This window comes from Callionymus lyra, chromosome 16 (genome assembly GCF_982586985.1).
Source record: "Callionymus lyra chromosome 16, fCalLyr1.hap1.1, whole genome shotgun sequence".
Classification (NCBI taxonomy): domain Eukaryota; kingdom Metazoa; phylum Chordata; class Actinopteri; order Syngnathiformes; family Callionymidae; genus Callionymus; species Callionymus lyra.
The window spans coordinates 3374127-3394263 of NC_141833.1; the positions used below are offsets into that span (position 1 = coordinate 3374127).

Here is a 20137-nt window from a genome sequence, read left to right on the forward strand (position 1 = left end):
ATAATCCTTTTATCCAGCTTGGAAATCCGTACAGAAAATTAAGTCGCATTTTATGTGTTAATGATTTGATGAGTTGTGTTCTTCTTCTTCATTGGATGATTGCCTAAAATAATCTTTTACAATCTTCTGAGAGGTATAATACCTTCGATATTTCTGAAAATACTTCCTTTCATCCATTACTGACAGAGTGACGATAAAGGTGGCAGCTTTGGATTTTTCAAACATATAACGATACCATTATGGATTAATAAACAAACCACATACTGAAAGCCTGATCCTGTGTCTTGTTGCTGTCATCGCTGTAATACACAAATATTGATTTTTATCATGAGACGTGCCACTGCTGCAAATGATTTATTAACTACGATGCAAAACGCCATGATGCATTGAGCCTCTTCACACTGCTGTGGCCCAGAGTCTTTAAATCACTGGAACTCCATATAATCAATGGGTGTGTTGCCTGCTCGGATTGTTTTGTATTGAAGGGTTGCTGAACTGTAGCTTTCCAACCACATATCTCTCTATTGACTTCTGTATTAGGCATCCGACACGCCGCAGCTGAAATCATTTTCCTGCAGTGCACAGGACTGTAATAACAATGATAACAACCACTATAATATAAGTAATAACAATAATAACAGTCCTTAAAATAATAAGAACAATTACAAACAGTTACAGTAAATATACTAAGAAAAACACCATTATCATTATCTTAATACCAGTAAATGCACTTGTATTTTTTAAGACAAATGAAGTGATAACTGTGACAGGCTTCTTGTGAAGACTTCCACATAACACGATATTGGTTGGGTTAGTGAAAATCCTTTCAATAAAAACACCTTAAGGAACCTCAAAAAGCTAATTTTTCAACCTTTGTCTCTTGTCAAGGTGACCAAGTTGCATATGTATTTCTGGAAGCCAAGAAGGTCGTTCACCTTGAAACAGAGATAACAAAAGGGTTAAATGCAAGGAATAAATTACTTAAAACATAGTTTTTCACATTATGTATTCAATAGTGTAATCCCCCATGAAAACTTCCACCATGGACTTTAAAATCCTTCCTAAGACTTTTACTGGAAAGATGCCTTTTTCTATAAATTATTAATGTGGCCACTGAGGTAATTAAATGAGTGCAGACATAGATCTTACAGGGAAAAGTAATGCGCATTTATCCTCGAGCATTTTAATCAATTGACATTGAGTGTGAGTTCCGTTTGTCCTGCTGTGAAGAAAGCTGCAGCTACAAAGCCTGCATGCGAGACCCTTGAACCCGATGCTTTTTAATCCTGTTTCTTAATGGAGATAAATTCCAGCAGTGATTCCGAGGCTTAGGGGAATCAGCACTGTGCCATTGCCAAACAGCAACAAATCCCTGCAAAAGTAGTCGGATAAGCTATGCACTTCTCCAATTTGCCTGTTGGGCAGATCGCAGCAGAGCAACAAAGAGTGCAAGATTTAAATAAGAATGCTGAAGTTAAGAAGAACATTTCCATAGAATTGTTTGTCACATATTTTGCTGTTTCGAACTAACATGTTGGTCTCTTCGCTGGGAAGGGGGATACATTTGTCTTGGGACTGATTTTTGTCACCTGTTCTTTCCGGTTATCAGTCAGCTGTCTGTCTGTGTCAGTTTAAAATAGGACAACGTGATTAGTTTAATCTTCTACATTCAGACTTTTCCACCATCTTCCTTCTGGGAAGAGGCTGTGCAGCATCCAGAGAAGAATCTCCAGACTAAATAACAACTGATGAACAGTGTTACACTTTGTTATTACCAGTATGGTTTTGTGTATTATTGTTCGTTCATAGTTCATGGAGGTTAATTGGTATTTTAACTTCATTATTATATTTGTTATTACATGTTGTTTTGTTTCCATGACCTACATAAGGCATTAAGCGCCATAGAAAATGAATGAATGTTGTATTGTCTGTTATGCTGAACTCTCTAGACTGCACTATACGAAGTACTTTTATTTCTTTAATTATGTTTTAAAACATATACTTGAGATCTTCAGGGAAAGACCACAAGGTCATATTTTCAAGATCAAGTTTACATTAGATCAAGTAACATTTCTGCATTGATTTGCTTGAATGGAAGCTTAAATAAGTTCATCTGCCTTCTGATCTTCTGTTTACTTTACGTGTTGTAAATGTGAATACCAGAATATCTCTAAGTGCAACCCAGAAGTTAATTTAGAATTGAACTGAATGAACTTTGTGGAAGATAATTAATTTAATTAAAGCATAGCTTCAACATTTTGATATGGACCCTTTAATGTTGCTACTCCACACCCACTCAACTTGGAAGACAGCTGCATAGTCTTTGTTCTCCAACCTTGTTCAAATGCACTTAGTCTGACTTCCTTTAAATACAACTGCGACGCAATAAAACATAAAATCAAAAGATGTGAATTCAACCTGACATGACTGCGATTAAATATGTCCCGGAAGCTGCAGAAAAAGCATACAGAGTGTGATATTTTGCAAATTCACACCATTGAAACAACACCTTTTAATTAAGTAGTTAATGGACTACGTAGAACACGGAGTTTAAGGAGACCAACTTCAGGAACATTTAGTGTGACTTTTTGGTTTGGATCAACATGGAATGTACTCATGGAGAGAAATCTGGAGCCTAGTCAGTCCTAACAATAGGCTTCATCAAAGAGTAAAGTTTTAAGATTACTCTTAAACATAGAGAGGGTGTCTGCCCTTGAGAGGTGCTTGAAAACTGAAGGCCCTGGCTACATTTATTTGTTAAACTTAACAGACTTGGAGTCAGAAAACTTTTATTAACAGTATTGTAAACACAACGCTATTGACAATTTTAGTGGTGGCAACATAAAAATACATTTAAATCAAGAAAAAATAATGAATGAAATAAATATGTAAAATCATGCTTTTTTCAATGAAAACAATCCCTTTAATTTGAAACGCAGACCTCTTGAGCTCAGTTATAGTACTTTTAGTAAGTTATAAGTACCTGGGATTTGAACCTTGGGATCTGAAGCTTTCTTTTAAAGAGCACGTTAGACATGTGCTTTCGAAAAAGTCGCCCTTGTGGCAGATCTTGATCCCAATGGGTCTTTTATGTTGTTAAATACAAAATTCAAAATTTCTGACGGTTGTAATGGAATGTTGAACTTGGTTCTCAGTTTTCATTTGAATGGAAATGTATTGTCACATTTTTGCTTTCATTTGAGTTATCCGGTTTTTAATACTACCCTTCAGATTTAAATGATGCATAAAACCACAAATGTACTGTGAATGGAAAAGAATAAAATAGCAGTAACCTGTATGAGCCAAACTATGCTGAACTTTTGCAGTGTCCGCCTGGGTTGAGTCCAATGAAGGATGGCACTGGATGCTATGACCACCACATCGGCATTGACTGCTCCGATGGATTCAACGGCGGATGTGAGCAGCTGTGTCTCCAGCAGCTGGCCCCTCTTGAGGATGACCCTACACTCTACAACATCCAGATGTTCTGCGGGTAAGGAGGACCGGGTGCATCTGCTTTGTATTTATTTATTATTTTATTAATTGCAGTTAATGTAGTTCATCCGTGCGGATGTCATCAATCTTACAGATTCCATGCAGTGTTCATTCCAGATGAGAAAGTCCAGTTGGATGACGGTTGTTAACATTTAGGCACTGAGTCTTTGAACCGACACCTTGAACTTCTTGACATCATCACCTGACCATCCAGAGAGGCTCTCAATGTCATTTCTATCACAGCAAGACAGATTAGTGTTGCAAATCAAGGATGGATTTTTATTTTGAGGGATAAGACAAAATCTTAGTTTGCTATGGGCGGCAACATTCTTTTAACCTTACTCTGAGCAGTTCAATATGAACTCACAAATGAACCATCACCAAACCCAAACCGTATTAAATTAATAAATGGTGTGGTCCAATTTCACCAAACTTAAACTTAACTTAACTAAACTTAACCCTGACAGCAACTCTAACCTTGTGAAATTAATCATTGCCTTGGGTGCCATTTAACCCAAACCTAACTCTAGATGATTCAGGATGTACTCGCAAATGGATCATCACCATGTAATGCCATTGGCCACAAAATTATTTTAACCTATTCCATAACCTTGATCCTCACTAACCCTGACGCTCAACCAATCATTATTTACTCACAAGTTAATTATCTCCTGGGGCCTCATGTACAAAGATTAGATTTCCAATAAAAACGGTTTTACACTCTAACCAAGAATTTGGTGCACAAAAATATACATATTTTTATGAATCTGTTTTAGCGCAAGACTTAACAGTTTGTATGAGTTGATTTTAAATAACACTGACATTGGAAACAGAAGAAACATCTTAAGATGAAGTTTAATCAAAACTATAAATCAGTAACTTAAAGTGCTGAGTATTGATGAGAATTTGTAGACTGTCTGATCGTCTCTCATTTGAATTTGGGGCACAGCCGGCAACGCATTAACATGTATTTGTACTACATTTATAATATAACAGTATTTTCTGTTTACATTAAAATAATGTTCCTGAGATATTATTTTCACAACCAGTGAGGAAAACCAGCTTAATTGCAGCTTGTGCCCTAATTAGAACCTTTTGAGCTCAAATTTGATATGCAGGTCATTCGGTCGGCTGCTACTCTCGTAGGGTTAAGTTGAAGCGATCAAATGTGGATTATTTTGTTTATCATATTATAAAAACAAGCTTCTAATTCATGGACTGTTTTTACGAATTGGGTGAAATAGCTGAAGAACGGTATAAAAACAACCATGTTGTCGTCATATGTTTCTGATTCTGATCATTGTGTGAATCATTTTATATCCACTCTTGTAAGTACATGTGTGGGTTTGTTCATTTTTTGATCAATATTGATCATTAATGTGTCTCTAATAAACACTTATAAAAGTGAATAGTGAGTCCATGAGTGCGACATGGATCTGAGCAGTCAATATTTCAACACATTCAAACCTTTCAGGAGTCAGCCAGATTCCACGCTCTTTTAATTCTTGATACCAACTTAATATGAACTTGGCCGAGGAAAACCTGTAGTACAAGAGGCACAGAATATCGAATAAGTTGTAAAATCTTGGTTGGTTTTTTGGGAGGAAAAACTCATATTAATATTGACAACCTACCAGATACGAAATAGAACCTTTCCATAGACAAAGGTTTGTTATATCTCTACTGTCTGGTAGCTAGAGGTAAAATGTAAGAGAGGTAAACATCTCTAGAGTTGCAGGATTGTTGAGTATACTGTGTGGTGTGTGCATCTTATTTGGATGACTGTGAGCTACATCTATAGATTTTATAAATATTTAGGATATTTAAGAAGCTGAAATAAACAAAACTTCCTTTCTAATAGGAAACTTCAGATCATATCCACTTATATGACCGTGAATTGTGGGAATGAGTTTTTGGTTGGAGACTGGATTTTAATCTGGTCATTTAAATAATTACTACTCTGTGCCCTATAATCCCTTTTCGTGTTAAGATGAATGTGCAGTGGCATTCTAAATGCTATCTCAGTCAGATGCAGCGGGGGTCCCTCACTTCGCACATCATGGGGTTTATGGCTCCAAGTTTATGCCTCTTGTCACATCATGCTGATATTTTTGCTCTCCGTGGCTACAATCAAACAGGTGGAGAGTCGGGTCAATGTCAGGTCACTTTGATTAATCATAAAATTGAAGAATAAAACGACACTGTACACAATGTTCGCCATAGGCAGTGTAGGTGTCTTTCGTGGTGCAAAACATTTTCAGAAAAGTAATTTATGACTCTGACTAACATCATTTTAGGTCACCTTTTTAATATTACTTTCCAAGTGTCTTCCTATCACTGAGTCCATTCACTTTCATGCATATGAATTTGTTATTCATGACAGGGGCACAATATGTGGCTCATTCCTAATGCAGTAGCACAAGATCAATGCTTGCAGTTATTATGGGTCAAAGTCGACTTGGTACAGTGAGGGATTTTAAATAGCACTTCCAACAGGGAGCAGAACTAGTGACCCTGAACACATTCTTACTAAAGTCATTTTCTGCTCTGATATGAAGCTAGTGGTGCATTGGCTTCCTTTTATGCTCACTAATATGACACGGTGCAAAGCTGTGTATATACCATCACCACTACTTATATAGAGTGGATGGTACGGTTCCGTTTCCCAACAATCCGGTATGAACACTAGTTGGAAACAAGGGGTATTCACTTGAGTGGGACCATAGACTCTACACAGTTCAGAAGTCAATCCACGGCTGTGGCTATCTAAGAGTGGAAGTCGAGAGGTGAAGTTCACGCTGCTTATTTTACAACTGGAATATAATCAAAACTGAAACCTCCATAAAGTATGTGCTGTGTAACACCAAAGCTGTTTGAACTATGCATTAACATTTTAACTTCATCAAATTCCGCTTTTTTTTTTGTCTGCTGTACATGATAACAGGTCTTTCTGCAGCAAGCCTCAAGAGGACACCAGATGAACTGCAGCTTTTTACACTTTTTTATTACACAACTAATGTTAACACCCATATCTCCTGTCTTACTCACATGTTTCAAATCTAGAAGTCTTCCTCTCGAAGATGCAGTAAGTCCCTCATCATGACACTGTTTTGAAGTTCTCCCCGGTGTGAAATCTCGGCAAATGAGAGGTTGCAAGAGCAGAGTCCATTATGACATAATTATTGCTCCACTCCTTCAAAAGCAAAGAACGCCCAGCTTCTGTCTTTATACACAAGTCCCTTGGAGGTGTCTTCCGGGATTGATGATGCGCGTTGACAAACCTTGATGCTTGACCAATCACCAAAACCACACAGCAGAGTGGCTGTGGTTATGGTAAACAAGATTTTATCTCAAGAAAAATGAAGCGTTTACTGAGGGCGGGGCTTAACTACATTTTTAAGTAAAAGATTAAATGAAAAGAGAGTTTTTTACAAACAAATGCATAGTGATGAGTACAATAGATCCAAGATCTATTACCAGACACTTGAATCAACACATAAGGCCTTTAATTTGTTTAAAAAAATGGCCAAATAGATGTCATCGTCCACACATATTATTTCAACATTGTCTTCACTCATTTGAGGCTATTTTTTCTTTACCTCCATTGCACATTGTAAGCTCTAAAAAATCCAAAATATCACTCACTCATTCTCTCTTATATTCTTCAACACTTTTTCTTCACCTGCAATATACTCTTAAGCCAGAAGGTTTTGTTTCTCAAATCTTTCTCCATCATGTGCCTGTTTCATGAAATCACTAAGTCACACTTTTATCCTTGTTCTTCCTTCTTCCATAAATCAATGTTTCTGCCAGTCCACGAAAAAATCCTGTTGTGGGAGACGGTATTATGATGGATTTAAACAAAGAGGTGTACAAACCCTCGCTTTATGAGGAATAGGTGCTGCTGTTGTCTAATACCACAATGCAGATGTGACTAATCCACCTCTGTATCTGGTGACGGCTTTTCATAGCAGCACGACATTTGGCATTCAGATGGTTCTCCTCGCCTGATAAATCCCTGACAGATTTTGATGCTCTTTTTTAAGCCCCTGAAGCCATTCCTCTCATCACTTAATTTGTTCTTTATACTTTCCGGAGAGCTAGCAGACGCCTTGTTTTTGATCCGTCATTACATCACAAGAATCTTGAAAAAGTGTCGGAGTTTCTCCTTTCCTTGGAACGATAACCCGCCTTTGGAGTCACTTCACTGGTTACATTCAAGTTTGATGTATTTGGACATTGAAGTCATTTAACTGGCGCCATCTGCTACTGACATGTGTTTGAAATCATTGTTTTACCCCAGTGGTCCCTTTAGTTCTTCTAAGACTGAGGGCCAGGGATGAATGCTTCACTCACTTTTCTATACGATGAACAAGAGAAAGCTTGAATATAGAGCAGAAAGTTTGCCCCCCTGGGAATACAAAAATGATTGAATGAAAAACCTGTAGGATAGTACTTGTTAACCCCCAATTGAATGCTTCACATGGAACACTAATCTGTATAAAGGCTAATCTGAATAAAGATACTACATTAAAACAGGTCTTTTGAAATGAAATAATCTGATTTGGTCCGTACAAAATGAATATCATTTGGATCAAGAAGCTAGAATATATATATATATATATATATATATATATATATATATATATATATATACTTGGTTAAAACCATGGCTTGGTTAAAGATAAAGAGAAATGATTATTTTGAACTATATTGAAGTTACTCATCATGAGGTGTTTATGGTTACTCAATGTATTTCTTTATACAAGTGGGTAGAGGAAGTTGTCTGACGTCTTCTTCTGCCCTTGAAACTATATTTATTTGGTGTGAAAAGAATGCAGATGAATTATATCTATTTGTATCATAGAAGAGAAAGTAACTGGCACTAAAGAAAAACCGACATTTAAGAGGCTGATTTAGACTCTGTTCCTAATGCTGATGTACTTTCTCAGGTGCATCGAGGACTATAAGCGAGGTCCAGATGGGAGGTCGTGCCTGCCCATCTCTGAAGCCTGCACTGAGGGGGTCGACTGTGCAGAAGCGACAGACATCCCTGCAAACCAGACCGTGTTCGGAGACCTCTTTTATGGATACAACAATCACACCAAAGAGAGCACCTCTGGCCAGATTCTGAAGGCTACATTCAGGTAAACACACTAGGCTGGTACACAACATGGCAGGCTTTGGATTTGTCAGCTCCTGCAGTAAGGAGACCTATGAATGAATGCTGCATACACAGTGCATGATTCAAAGCTTTATGGTATATACCCTTGGAAGTTAAATCTAATCTAAAGTATAATTGGAGTTTGACGTTTTTCTTAAGATGACTGACGTATTTTCCTGATCATAACTACATATGCCTGCAAGTCTCAAAGGCAGCGTGAGAGATGACGAATATACAAAATAAAATGCTGGACTTGCAATAATTGATAAATTAACATAGTAATGTTCTTCGCTTTAAAGGACCTATTCATTCCAAGTGTCAAATGGGTTTCCTTCGTCAGATGGTATGTCTCTCTCTCAAACCCTTAAAAACTTCAATGTAAACTGGTGGAGCTTGAATGTTTACCTAGTTAAAATAGTCCACAACATTAATCATGTTTTTGGTTGTTTTTTTAAAAACTGATTTTCACATTAATGTAAGGGCGTACAATGGCACTGGTTATTGCGATCGCTACAAGATAAAGGGTTCATAGGGAATTAAATGGCAGAAAATGATTCTTGTATGATTACAAGTCAAATTTTATAATGTCTCTCACTCTTGTCAGTGATAATTCTCTGGTTTTAAATCATCAAAACTAGTTTTCCAGAATAACTGCAGAAAACTTTGAAAAAACCTGATACTTCCTTTTTCACTGAAGGTTAAGTTACAGTGTCTTCAATCAAAAAAATATTTCCAGGTGTTTGATGTGGATAAAAGAACTCGCCAAAAAAAGAATAATCACCGCTGTCGGTGAGCTGCCTTCAATGTGACGAACTCTTGGAGATAGTCGGTCAGTAAAGTCATCTGCTGCCCAGGAATTTAATTTGAGCCTGGCATGGATTCCATCTCCCAGAGGCCACTCAACCTTTTTACTGATCCACAGCCAGAATTACACATCCAACTGAAGCAAGAAGCTAATATCATCAGAATCTCTGATCTCCGATCCCTCTGATCTTATTTGAAAGTGTTTGTGAATAGGCAGCGTAGTCTGCTGCAGACTCTGAAGACCACCGGGCTTTTCTGGAGAAAACGAGCTGGTGTAAGCAGAAGAGGAAATTCTATTGGGGGTTAACGCAAGGCCTAATTATACGGGTGTGCTGTGCATTAATGGAATCTGACCAGGAGCAAAACTGACGAAATGTAACCTGTTTGGACCAAATTGAGTATTTAAAGAGTTTAATTGAACTTATATTAAAACTGATGGCTTGTGAATGGCAAAGTCCGACATCCAGCTGCGGCTTTCAAAGCATGATGGAGGAGCTTTTTCATGTTTCCTTCTGAAAGCCATGATGGTAATAATGAACTGTTTTCAAAGTGAAACCTCAGTTAATCTGAAGGTTTGCCCTAAAATACATTCTGTGCCTGTCTAACACAAACCTGAAACAAATACTTTTTATTTCCCTAGTGAGAACCAAAAGTTAAACATAAACCTACATTTGCAAAATAAATTGAAAGAGGAAGTTGAAATAATAAAACTGTAGTCACAATTAAATTACAGTTCTCTTACGTTCTATCACACTTAGACACACTGATTAATACAAAAACAAATGTCACAGAATGTAACGGCTTCACATTTTATTTAGACTGACACCTGATTAAGAGGAGAGTTAACACCTTAAGTTGGCTCTCTGGGTTTTTTGTTTGTTTGCAGTGTGCAAAGAGAACGTTATTAAAATATAGTGCTTCTTTGTCCTTTCTGATTCCTTATTCACGCCCTTGCAGTGAATCCCAATCTTTCGTTTTTTTCGGTCCCATGCCTTTCGTTTCCCAATCATTTTTGATAGATTTAGTGGTTATTGGTGGATGAGTTATTCCCCTTCCCTTTTAGAACCCAAGGACCAATATGGTGTTGGCTATAGTTTCTTTGTTATTTTCCCGTACCAGTGACCACTAGTACCACTTTTTCTGAGGGGAAACGTAACGGCCTACTAATACATAAATAGTAAGATCGATTTAAAGTTATTTTAATTTAAAAAAAAAATAGTCTGTAGTCCAGGACAGGATGAAAATGATTGTCCTTTGAAGGTCAGACAAAACTGCTAAAGCAGAGAAGCTGCTCTTATAAGTTCATCTGTTCGTGCCTCTTGTTAGGAGCCATCTGGTCACCTTTAAAAGTTTGATTAATCCTGCTGGAGATGTCCTCCTTTAGTCTGAAGAGCCTTTCAGTCACGTTGGGCATCATCGCCTGACAAAGAGCGAGTTGAACATGAAGTTTGGCAGAGTTTTAAATGAGTTGCAGTTACCAGTCTTAAATCTTCAAACTCTCTTTACTCACATGGGTATTTAGTGACTCATCCAGTTGAATGTCAAAGTGACAGTACATACCTACACCCAAAATCTACTCTCACAAAAAAAAGAAAGAAGAAATGTCAAATTTAATGTGAATGGGCAGATTCAGATGCGCAAAGGTCTGGGTAGAAAATTGTGTTAAATTATTAAGCTGCATTTAAATAAGGTTCACTATTAATGTCAGATTTTTTTTGTGATTGTTTCAGAATATCTGAAAAGGTTACCAAGTTTATTTTTCAAGAAATTGATTCAGCTATGGATTTCACTTCCGAGGTTATTCTGTATTTCTTTTTTGTGTTGGTTTGTTAAAAAAGGGTCACCTTAGAAGTTAAATCATTTTAACTTTTAATAAACCTTTTGTAAAAAGTTTTCTGAGGTAAGTTGTTGATAGATCTGCTATTAACAATACTTTTAAACTAACTAAAAGCTGAAGTTAATTATATCGGAGACATTTTTAGACGCTTTCTGTTACTTGAACGTTTTGTTACAGAATTCTGCCAAATTTGCAGTGTTTTTATTTGGATTCCCAAAATAAGAGTTTGTTGCTTAGCAATTGTAAATGATATTTTAAAGGAAAGTATGGAGGCTTTAAAAATCGTCAACAGACCAAAACACCTCCTTCAACTCCTCAATGGTATATTTTAATTTTACGTTGCCCATGGCTTGTACTTATGGCTAATTGACACGGATCGCTGAGGTTTTCATTCATGTAAGTTGCTGCTCTTAGAAAACTTTTGTAAATGACAAACAATTTATTTTGGCATCATTCCACATTGCAAAACATCCTCAATTGAATCATCTTTTCATCAGGCTCATTCTTGTTGATCGATAAATAGAGAGTAGTGTCTTGCATATAGATGTGAGCATTGTCAGGTTTTGACTTCCCAAACAAAGTTAACACGTGGTAGTGATGGGTTGATGAAGCTTAATGAAACAGTGGCATCATTTTCTAAGCTCAGTAGATGATGCTTTTGGCTTAAACTGGTTGGAGGATTTATCAAAATGGTTTATAATAGGAATTAAATATTTCCTACAAATGGAATTATTGCTGACAAAATCATACATTTGCCAGGAAACAAGGAACCCAGGAGCGGAAGAAGATGAATAACAGGACACAGAGTTAACAAAAATAATAACAAAAGAGTATATTTCCCATAAATCCCTGCCTAAAAAGAAAGAGCCAAATTATCCACGGACTTTCGAAAACAGACAGACATGTCATATATATCCATGCCAACACACACACATTTTCAATATTTGCCATGCTCTTTATTTTTTCTATCTAAGCCATCTTTGAAACGTCTTCCTCCCAATAGTAAACAATCTACCCAGACCATGCTAAGAGAAAAATAGATTTGCTTCCTGGAAAAACAAGGTTGTTTTATTTAGGCTGTCCGGGAAAGCAGAAAGCATTGAAAGATACAAGCAGGTCCACATACCTCTGGTTACAAAACAGCCATTTCACAGACACGTACAAGTTTTTTAAAGCATAAAAATGTATTTTCAGAAAACGACACAAAGAGAAAGAGATCTTGTAATTTCAAAGAAGGCTAAGGCTGCCTAAAGGCTTCTGTGGTCTTTGCTTAAATTTGTATATATTTTTTCTTTATTCCTTGAAAATTGAATTTTTTTTATTCCAAAGGAGCTTTCCTGCAATTTATTCTCCCGCAATCAGTTTTTTCCAAGCTATCCAATATGTTGGTGGTGGTATAGAAGGACACAGACACAGGAATGAGTTTTTGGAATACACAAAGTAATGAAATACAACAGACATGATCACAGACTTAGAGCAAAACTAGAGATTGATCGGAGCAACGTCTTCAAGCTCAAATTACTTAAGAGGGAGATCTTTTATAGCTTTAATGTTCAGCTAAACACCAATGGCCAGTCCTGTGTTTATTATTGGACACCAACCCCAAACAATTGAATCCTTAAACCAAAGATCCTGTCTATCATGTTTGTGGAGAAATGACCTTGGAGGCAAAACTGCTTTGCGCCTTCCAAGACTTGTTTTGTCTAAGCAATACTCAGGAGTTGACTTGACCTTAAGTGAAGCACATTTTATAAGAGCTTGTGAATGTAAACTTTAACATGACAAAGCCTGATTACAGAGCAACAACAGTAGAACAGATCAAGAACTAAACATAATAAACTATATGGAAAACATTGATTCTGTTTATGTTCTTATTTACAGTAAACCGAGAATCCTGAGTATCTCATTTGCCATTTTGTACTCTTCAAACACACCTACTTTAGACGGATTAAAATCAAAATAGTTTTTTCTTGTCTTTGTTCAAATTGGAGGATGAATCAGGGACAATTAATGGTTAAAACAATGGTTAAGAAGAGCCTTAGTGTGACAAGATCATATTGTCCTTTCCAATTCTTAGGACACCAAACACCAACCAATATTGTCACATTATTCAGCCCTATTAAGACATGAGTAATCATTACTAATGGGGGGGAAATTTGGGGAATAGTACTGTCAGACACAACAACATGAATTTAAAGCAGCTAGGATTCAGTAAAATCCAGCCGGATCTTCCTCCAGATGCAAAGGAACAGGTATGGTGAACATCATTGGTCGGGCCCCAGAATCCTTAATGCATTCATATTTCTTGACTAGCAGTTAGATGGATCCATGTTTCATAATAACGTACATTTATCTAGGTCAAAAGTACATTTTTGAATGACATTAGGTAAGATTCAATCTATTGGATCGTGTCTGTTTTCCCAGCTTGCCAAACCATACAGTCCACTGTCAGTAAATTCACAGGATGACAGATGAATTGAAGAAATGGTCGGGCTTCCAGATTGGTTATTGAGAACCTTAGAGCAGCCAATGGATTGGGATCAGATGAGTGGCAGTTCAATCTGAGGCCAGTGTTAGTGGGATGGTTAGCGTTCTTTCTGATGGCTTATCTTGGTAAAAACCTGGTTTGTGTTACTTGGAGGCCTCCACCTAGATTCTGTTTCAAGCTCAAAGCAAGCAATGATTGAATGTGTGGTTGGGTAAATGTGATAACGGACTCTAGCTCAGCATTCATCATCTGGTTAAATCTGAGACGAAGAGATGTGTTTTCAGTATCATAATTCTTAATGTATCTTGGACGCCACACATTCCTGGTCCCTTTAAGGGAGTCCACAATCCTCCGCTGTTGTCTGAAATAGAGACCGTGGCGGAGGGAGGAGAGAGAAGTCACGAACTAGATTTAATTTTATTTGTTTCCTTTGAATCCCGCTGTCCTCATTTGCATTGACTTCACTCACATCCGTACTATTTTTATTCAAACGCAGATTAGTTTAACTAAAGGTTTTCTTTAAATAAATCAATAGAATATAATTTAAATATACACATTAACAACAAAATCATGAGTTTGTGTGAGCAAACCATGCCTCAATTTCATCATGTGATGTTTTCAGTTGTCAATTACTGTTAAAAAAAATATATATCACGCTGTTTTGTAGTGTTAATTTGTCAATTCAGATGTGCACGGTTCCGTTCATGCTATTGAACACAACACTACATTACACACAATATACACAACAACTTTCTGGAGTTGAAGAACATTAGATTTGATTTTCAGCCAATGAATTTATGTGTAGTTAAGAGTTTTTATGTGTCTTGTGTATCATTAATGGACCAGAAACATACTTATTACTATTTTACTTTCAAACTATTTTGGCCTGAGAGCAGGAGAAGACCAAATCCAGAAACATAAATAATTGGATATTTTTAAAAATCTAAAAAAAATGGGTCTATTACTCACTGGTTGTGAAAGATGACCGAGGACAAACAGTTCTTGTCGTAGTTGTGCGTTGCCAACTTTTCTTCAACCCACAGCCTTTCAGGGACAAATGAGTCATCAATTTGTTTGTTAGTCGTTTTATGAAACCGCCCGATGTTGGGGAAAAAATAATATCGCTAATGATTTATAAAAGCTACGTTTCATCTATGCAGTAAGATATCGGTTTATATGCATCTGACATTTCTCTTGGGTAAACAAACAAAAAAACAAAAAAACACCTGCAACATTGAAGGGAGCGACAGCAAGAATATCCGTAACGGCTGTTGATGACACTGGTGCCAGTAAAAAAACACACAATCCCATTATTTATGAATCTTTTTGCACCGAAGCCAATCATTATGGAGTCAAATGAATAGCTATTTATATTCAGATAATGTATGTACTGGCATTTGTTTTTTTGTTTTTCTCTGCCCACCAACATATTTCTATTTATATTTCTTAGCTTATTCCAATATCTGATATAACACATACTTTTTCCTGGATTTTTTTTTTGCTTTACTTTTAGTTTCTGTCGTGAAGCCCAACATTTCTGAGTCAACACAATGTGCCCGTTGGGATGTAATGGCAATTTAAGGTGATTAACGTTCGTGCTATACTGTAATAAAATCTCACATACCTATTATTAGTTTAACACTGAAACAGCACATCCAAAAAGCTCACTAAAATACCCGCCTTACTGAAAAGAGGGGATGTAGCAGACCAAGTGATAATGACCAGAAACCGCTGCCAATATTGCCCACAATCCATTGCAAATTTGTGGCAACTTCAGAAAGTATGAACTGAGCCATTTGTAAATTACGATACAAAGTGGAGCTCTCGTGTCAATTTGGTTAAATGTTTTTTCGTTTTTCAAAATAGTCTAATGTCGTGCAGCAGGTTTGTGGACTCTTGCCCACACAAACTGATTCAAGGAGTGTGCAGTGTATATGTCACTGTTCTTTTCCGCTGGACTGAAATTACTTATTCAGGATCGCGTCATAGTTCTAGCTATAAACAGTAGATATGGGCTGCTGTCTAAGTTTATTCTGACCAGCATTTCTAGTGAGGCCTTCAGGGAAATCTTTCCTAAAAGTACCAAAAAGAACGTACTTAATAATACAAATACGTTTAAGAAGTCTTATCAGTAGTGATGGCTTATAAAGCTTCATGATACAGTGTCACCATCGTCTGAGCTCACTAGATGGCGCTCTTTTGTTGCTTAAAGGGAAATTAATGTGAAAACCCAACTCTTGTGTCTCACTCACATGTTTCAAATGTTGAAGTCTTCCTCTCCAAGATCCCCCTCATCATGACAATGATTTTAAGTTATTACTTAATAAAGTTCTCCTCCATCTTGAATCTCGGCAAACGAGAGGTTACAAGCAAGCTTGCTTTGTTAATACAAGTCCCTTGGAGGTGGAAACTTGTGGAATTGATGACGCGCAGTGCCGAACCCTGATTCTTGATCAATTACAGCAGAGCAGGCGAGGTTATGGTAAACACGATTTTAGATCCATAAAAAAAAATTTCAGTGGGCGGGGCTTAAGAACAGTTTCTAAATATACAGTAAGTAAGTAAGTGTTTAAATGAAAAGAGGGTTTTGTACAAACACACTCAAATTTATGAGTACAATAGAGGTCCAAGATATATAAAAGATAAAATATTGCTCTTTAAATCAAAATATTGTACTGAATATTCTTGAAGCTTCATCTTTCCATCATTGTTCGTCTTGTAATCACTGTCTGTCAATGTGAAGCTACATGACACATGTCCTACAATTCACTATACTTGGAAGACTTTGTTCAGTCATCATGGTTTTTAAATGACAGAAAACAAATGAGCGAGTTCAAGCAGGGTTCACTCTTGTCACAGATGAAGACATCAAACCTCTCACTGGAGATGAATCAAATATGAAAGAACAGTTAAAATCAGTGTGAGACGCGAGACCTAATGTGCAGCTTTGCCTAATGAAGGCTTCCATATTGTTACCTTGTTTTTATATGCTGTTAATGATCGGCCAAAAGTATTGGCTTCCAATCGGTTTCCTCATTAAAACACAACTTTGATGTGAACTAATGCCTGGTCTCATTAGTTTTACTGTTTTTAGATTGTTTGTGTATAATGACGACTGGTATTTGTAACAACAAACGACAAGTTAAAAGGTACAAGACAGACGAGTTCCCTCTACGTTCATATGGCTCTTTTCTGTTTCAACAATACATTCATTGAAGAGTTCTGTGTTCAAGTCATTGTCCTATAGGGGTGTCTAACTATGTGATTGGTTGTTAGTAATCAAATACAGCCATTATTAGTGGGTTTTTTATATAATGTTTAACTTTTGACTTTCTCTGTTTGCAAGCTGTATCTTTTATATTTTTGTCTTCTTCTTATGCTTGAGTCGTCTTCTTATGCTTCTTATACCAACAGTTGTCAGTCACAAACTAAAGTAAATTTTCATTTTCTAATGGTTTACACAAAAGAAAACAGCAATATTTAGCCCTTCTGGTGGAAAGTATAGGTTGCGGGCGACTCTCAAATACAGCAACATGTAAATGACTAGACCTGCATCTGTACAAGTCTGTTTTAAACAAAACATGAATTTATGAAGACATTTAATGTAATTATAATCAAGTTGAATGATAGTTGAGCGCTTTTCTCAGCAATTGGACAAATATATATATATATTTATGATGATATTTGCAAATTATAATGATTTAATCTCTCTTGACTGAACCAGTACATGCATACATTGATGTATCACAATAGTTTAAAGGATCATCAAGAGACTTCAGACTCACTGATGATCTTGACATGAGTGGTTCCTCTCTGATTCGGATAAATGGTTCAACACCATTATTAGTTTCCTAAGAGTTTTCTTTTTCATCCAAGGTAACTGACTATAAAAGGTACATTTGTATCTTTTTGTAAAGTCTTGCTGAAGGATTTGTTTTGATGTTTCATTACCATTTTCACCTTGATTTACAAATATTTCATAAGCAGCAGTTTTGGTGTCATCTGTGATTTTGTCTTCTAACATGTGACTTCCTCACAGCTCCTCGCAACTTCACACCCAAGGTAGCTGTACCTGTTCACCATCTCTCTCTCTCTCTCTCTCTCTCTCTCTCCTCACACCAGACAGAAGAACTTTGCCCGAGGCATCGAGCAGCAGCTCCCAGATGGCATGGTGGTGGCCTCGGTGCCAACAGAAGTTCAGTGCCATATAGAGCTGTCGGATCCTGTGCCCGACCCAGAATACCTCACCGGTAGGAACCCATAATTCAATGTTCACACTGGTTGTTCACAGCTGGACGGTGGTACTTCATCACCTGGCTGTCTACAATTCTTGCACAGGAAAAAAAAAAAAGAGTCTCGACTCACATCTCGATTTGATTCAGATTGAGATAGAATACCAACAACTTCAACTCAACTGAGAAAATAAAAGTTAGCTCTATTTCACTGACAGTCAGTATAAAGAGAAACGTTTTGTTCCCCAAAATCAGACAAACAAATTAATATTTTAGTCAGACCCAGAAACAAAATGTTTTTCTTTGGCTTGAATAATATGTGAACCAGGTCAATCTCTCACTTCTCAACAACTCGGTCAACAAGGGAAAGGGGAGTTAGCCAAAGGGGAACAGCAGGATTTGAGCAACAATTCACTCAATTCTTCTGGAGGACATAAATGATTTAACGACATAAAATGTGTCGAACATGCGGTTCAGAATCTAGTGTTCCAATGTCGCTCAATGAGAATAAGGCGTTTTAAATCCAGGGTTTTCTCTTCACACTGAAATATTTTACGGCTTCAAAATGGAGGCCAGTTGGAAAGTGTCAATTTCATTGACTTGTCATACTCCAAAAAGTGAATATCTACCCGTGTACTATGCCAGAACCACAGTGACTCAGACACACGTTCCTCTAGAGGTTTTTTCCGAATCATGTGAAAATGACCTTTTTGCTAAACCAATATGCCACAGATGACAGTCTCTTAGTACTTCTCCTCTACTGTTTATTCTCCAGGTGACACTTGCTGTTCAAGATGACATACATTATCCTCACATGGGGCTATTCAAGAGGAAGTTTTAAGGACATACTGTTTTTGCGTTGCTGTTTTCTCCCACCGTAAAACATATTAATATTGTAATGGATGAGAATTACATTGACATTCACGCTAGACACAGTAGAGCTTGGCTGCCTACTCCACTGGACCTTTGTACAGGAGATTAGGTTTGCAAATCTCTTTTCCTTAAAACCAAAAACAGAAGAAACTATATATATATATTGATTAACCTCATTAGTTTGTAGCTCCAGGAGATTTCTTTAACCACTTGTTTTGGGTAATCTTGTTTAGTGCCTAAATACTAGTGATGTGTAAATGAAGCTTCATGAAGCATTGTCCCAATTTACGGCCCACTAGATGGCGCTCTTTGGTGTATGATCTTTGAGGAACCGTTTTAACGAACCTCCCATTTTTTCAAGCTAGGTGCGCCATCTACTGAGCCCAGAACTGTATGACACTGCTTCATATAGCTTTATCCAGATGTCACTAATTCATACCACTGAATGCAAAATGTGTCCTTCTGTTAGGGCTGCACGATATATCCAAATATCATGACAACATGATAGTTGGCAGAACATTCACAAAAACCTACAACATGGTGATTTTTTATACAGCCAGCTTGACGAGTATGGAGATGCTCAGTATAAGATTACCGTTATTGACATCTGGGTGGGTGACCGGGGAGGATTTTCACCCGTCTTTTCTTTTCGCTTTTACACCTTTGTGATATTTCACTTTATGGTGACGTTTCAGGTGGTTGTATAAGTTTGTAGTGTCACCTTGCGGTGCTTAAGCATAACACTGCAAGCTACGTCGTTTTGGTTTGTATCACCTTCTTTGAATCCCAAAAACTTCCACACATGAGCACCTATTTTTTGAAGGAGCGTTACAGTGAGTTTATCATCCTCACGGACGGCTGGGTTCATTTTCTTCTTTTCTCTCAGTCTCAACTCCTTCCACAACTGTTCACAGCTCTCGTTTTCTCCGCCGCGATCACTTGTTGAGGGTGGGTGCTTGTGAGGGAGCGCTTGTTTTTTTGCAGATCAAAATGTGGTACAATTCTTTTTCATTTATTTTTTTTAATAATCCTTGTCACTTTGAAATGAGATCATCTATAAGGAGGAATCGAGATCGCACTTTTTTTTTAACAATAAATCGTGCAGCCCTACCTTCTGTCCAATGGTATAAAAGCCATCGGTAAAGCTATTAACATAATGCTTGAAAGTCTTTTTTTGACATTTCTCTTTCCTCAAATCTTAACATGGAAAAGAAGTGCCATAAGCAGATTTTTAGAATGCTGAC

The 20137-nt window shown here is 37.1% G+C and overlaps 1 protein-coding gene across 7 annotated transcripts in view; it reads left to right on the top strand.

Moving 5' to 3' along the window:
- Positions 1–20137, top strand: part of astn1 (astrotactin 1) — a 267228-nt gene that overhangs the window by 91285 nt on the left and 155806 nt on the right. For all 7 annotated transcript variants that reach the window (XM_087811062.1, XM_087811065.1, XM_087811063.1 and 4 more), the window contains 3 exons: positions 3327–3493; positions 8448–8642; positions 17911–18038. In XM_087811062.1, the coding sequence (XP_087667188.1) occupies positions 3327–3493; positions 8448–8642; positions 17911–18038 (490 nt within the window). The remainder of the gene's footprint in view (positions 1–3326; positions 3494–8447; positions 8643–17910; positions 18039–20137) is intronic.